Source organism: Halyomorpha halys, unplaced genomic scaffold (assembly GCF_000696795.3).
Source record: "Halyomorpha halys isolate HHAL.00 unplaced genomic scaffold, Hhal_1.1 Scaffold5.1, whole genome shotgun sequence".
Taxonomy (NCBI): Eukaryota; Metazoa; Arthropoda; class Insecta; order Hemiptera; family Pentatomidae; genus Halyomorpha; species Halyomorpha halys.
The window spans coordinates 666,023-669,954 of NW_027106871.1; the positions used below are offsets into that span (position 1 = coordinate 666,023).

The following is a 3,932-nucleotide window of genomic DNA, read 5'->3' on the forward strand; positions in this document are numbered from 1 at the left end:
TATATAAAGTTGCGTTAGATTAAAAAAAACAAAAAAAACCTAATGTTGTCAATTGTCAACATTCGCAACTGTTGAAAAGTTCAAATCCCAAAGAGTGGGATAATAGAAAATTTAATAATCAGCAAATCTGATAAAAATTTTACACTTATTTAAACATCTAGGTATATAAGTATCCTCTGTATTATGTTAAGATTACTGATGGTTGGTTAATATTGCTTAAAACCTTTTTACAGTTCCTCATAAAAATACGAAAAAAAAGTTGCATCTAAGTCAGTTCAGCCATTTTCTAGCGAAAAAAAAACATGAAGGAGTTAACGACAAACGGTAATTTAAATGTTGTATTTTATTTATAAGATAAAAAGAGAGAAAATTACCTAAAACCCAGATGATGGGCACTTTTGGATTCATCACAGGTGGCATCTTTCCCTCCTGAAACATAAAAAGGATTACTTAGTTTTTTTTAATTTGTTATAATATAATGAAGAGTACAGCTAGAAAAACGATGAGGTTCCCTTTTTTTTTTTTTAATTTTCAATAAAACATAATTTAATGACTTCTGATATTTTTCTGACCAACCCATTTTAATTTTTCTTTCTAACCTTTCTCAGTGACAATAAAAGGAGAGAGAGGAAAAAAAAAAACATTTTTAACTCAGAAATAATAAAAATATCTTGATCTTATAGATTTATTACTGGATGATTTTTCATTTAATATAATGAGTTGTAGTGAAAAACTCCCTTATTAAAAGTCTTTACTTTTACATAAGAGAACAAGTAGTCATTTCAACCTATTTGTAGTTTACTTCAATGAAAACTATTTATGGTTTAGAGTCAAAATTGATGACTTTGCCAACTGTGACGGGAAGCTTGTAAATGCTTTCAACCGCAACAGTTGGCGTGAGCGAAGAGATTGAGCTAAATGGGTTTGCCACGGCCGAAATTATTATCAACATTTTTATTTCACTTGTTTATTTCTTTTAAACTCATTTTATGTTTCATTAATTTACTTTCGTTTTAGTGGCAAACCATTATAAACCTCTAGCGAAGTGATTTGGCTCAAAAAAAGGTTTTAATTTATTTATTTATTCAAGTAGTCTGTTAACTTTTTTAAAAAAATCTGTATATTAGTTTTTTTGTAAACTAGTTACTACAATATATCCACTTAGGCACATAAGAAAAATATGACTATATTAGGAGGAAATGATCAAAGAATATATAAGTGTTAGTTATTCTAATAAATTCTCTTTGTATTACAGGATAAAACCGCTATTCCTCGTTCCGAGTGAGCTAAAAGATTATTTCTCATTTTACAGAAACTTGTTCTAAAACAAACAGGGCAATCGGTAATAGCCTAAAATATTTTATTCCAGGTTGAAAACAAATTAGATTTCATGAAATAAATACTTAGGGGATTGCACTTAGAATCAAAAAGAAATATCTGTTTTGAAATGCATAAGGATTAATTAAGTCTCGAAGTGGAAAATGAAATGTTTCTGTTTTTAGTGACATATAAAATCATAAGTTTGAAAATAAATTATAACGGAATAAATACTAATTAGATAGATAACTGTTGGAATGATTGTATATTAACTCTTTATTTGTTTACATATTTATTATGTTAAATGCCATTAATTAATTAATATCGCGTCCTATTATTTAAAAAAAAAAAAAAAATGTGACCCTAGAAAGAAATATAAAACTGTAATTTTCTACTATTCTGTGTGAAATCGAGACCATAGCTCATATGACATTTATGGTTACTCTTGAGTTGTACTACCCATTTTATAAATGTTTGCCATCATTTATGGGTCATCCTGTAAATGCCTTCCTTATTTTAAACTTATGTATCTGTTAACTTATCTTATTTATTTTTTAAATTTTTATCTTATTTATGTATTTCTAACTTATTTATTTATTTTTTAATTTTTAACTTATTAATCTGTTTGTAACTTATTTATCAATTTTTAACTTATTTATGAGTAACGATTTGTTCTCAACATAAATTTTTACAATCTACAATACTATTCACTTAGTTTTATCCGACGTTTTTAACTTATTTATTTATTTTAAATTTATTTAGCTGTTACCTTAATTTATTTATTTATTTTTTTAATTTGTAACTTATTTATGTGTTTTTAACTTATTTATTTTTAAAAATTTTTTAAGTTATTATCTGTTTCCAACTTATTTATTTTTTAAAATTTTTTTAACTTATTTATCTGTTTCCAACTTATTTATTTTTTTGTTTAACTTATTTATTAGTTTTAGCAATATTTTAGGAACAATATGTACATTGATAATACCTGCTGATAGCTGAACCAGCAGAAAATTGTTACGCTTAAAAAAATACAGAACTAAAATATCCTACTTTCCTGTGTGAAATCGAATCATAGTTCACATGAAATTTTTTGTTGCTCTTGAGGTGAACTATTGCCCATTATTTATGGGATACCCTATGTATGCCTTTATCACAATCTATTTTTTCCACTTAATAACATTATCTTAACTTTGTCCTTAACAGATCTCAGTATATTTATACATATTAATTATATTTCGAGCTTATTATCAAGATTACAAGAAGAGTATTTTCATTGACAATACCTGCTGATAACCGAGGGAACTGAAAATTAGGTAAAGCGAACATAGCAGTTTCCAGGCATGGATCGAACTTGACATAAAACTGAAGAAGGTGAGGGGCTTGTATTTTTAGTTTGGGGGCGCGCCATGGACCAGTTTCGGTCAAGCTTGGGTTTCATTTACGATCCGCTCGCCGATGTGGGATTTTATAGTCCTCAAATCATCTTAGATACTTCAGAAATATTCTTCAATCGGTGGCTTCAAAATATTATAATAAAAAAAAATATTCTCATTCACATTCTTATAAAAAAAGAAAATCAAGGTGTCATTAACATATTATTTTAAAAATTATAATAAAGATTGCATGCGACTATGGGAGACGGCCATTGTATTAATACTTTCATTGTATGTCTACATTTTCAAAGTAAAATTTCAGATATGAATGCAATAGTACTCAGCTTAGAAGGTGCATGATATCTCTACAATGTGTCTAATATCCAAGTGAGTCAACGATGAAATGTACGATTGTTTTATTCTCAAATTATAATCTTAAAGTTCAAATGTAGATTTAAAACATGGAACAATAATTTTATACATTTTTTTAAAGCATCGATGTTTCGTTTTATCACTATTCTGTCAAAGGTCATTGAGCTATGGCAATTGTACAGTATCAACGGACGCACGCAAGCTTTTTATAATACAGAGTGTATACAAATCGACCGAAATTTTTCTCATGGCCAAACTGATGTTCTATTAAAAAAAAACCCTGGTGCGATGGGCGCATAACAATTTTTTTCCCCTAAAATCCTTGCCTTTCCAACTATATATCGTAAGTCGATATTGTTATTCTTATATTCACATTGTCAGACTAAAAAATATTCTCTATCGACTAATACAAAGAATTTAAGTTCTATATTAAATTATTTATTATGATAATACCCTGGTTAAAACTATATTGAACGGATAGGTTTTTATACTGAATTTTTTTGAACTTTATTTTTCGTCTCCTGAAATATATTTTATATATAAATATAAAGATAATTTTCTAATTAATGTATGAATGTAATAATAATGTAAATGTTTGAATAACGTAAACAGATGTTCTATTAAAAAAAAACCTGGTGAGTTGCGCTCATCACATTTTTTTTCTAAAATTCTTGCCTTTCCAATGATATATTGCCGTGTACGGGGCTTCGGGGTTTCTAAGCCCGATTAGGGGTTCCCCATACAGGTATTATATTGAAATGTATTCATATATTAATGTAATATATGTATCTGTATTTATATATTTATATTATGTATTTATATTATATATTTATATTATGTATCTCTATCAGTTCCTGATGGAAACCGACT

The 3,932-nt window shown here is 27.3% G+C and overlaps 1 protein-coding gene across 5 annotated transcripts in view; it reads right to left on the reverse strand.

The window, feature by feature from the left end:
• LOC106692412 (Adenylate kinase 1) overlaps nt 1-3,932 on the reverse strand; it is a 47,995-nt gene that overhangs the window by 18,271 nt on the left and 25,792 nt on the right. For 3 of the 5 annotated variants that reach the window (XM_067045191.1, XM_067045192.1, XM_067045193.1), the window contains exon 3: nt 375-429. The exons of the other annotated variants lie outside the window; for them this stretch is intronic. In XM_067045191.1, the coding sequence (XP_066901292.1) occupies nt 375-420 (46 nt within the window). In that variant the 5' untranslated portion in view covers nt 421-429. The remainder of the gene's footprint in view (nt 1-374; nt 430-3,932) is intronic. 5 annotated transcript variants of the gene reach the window in all.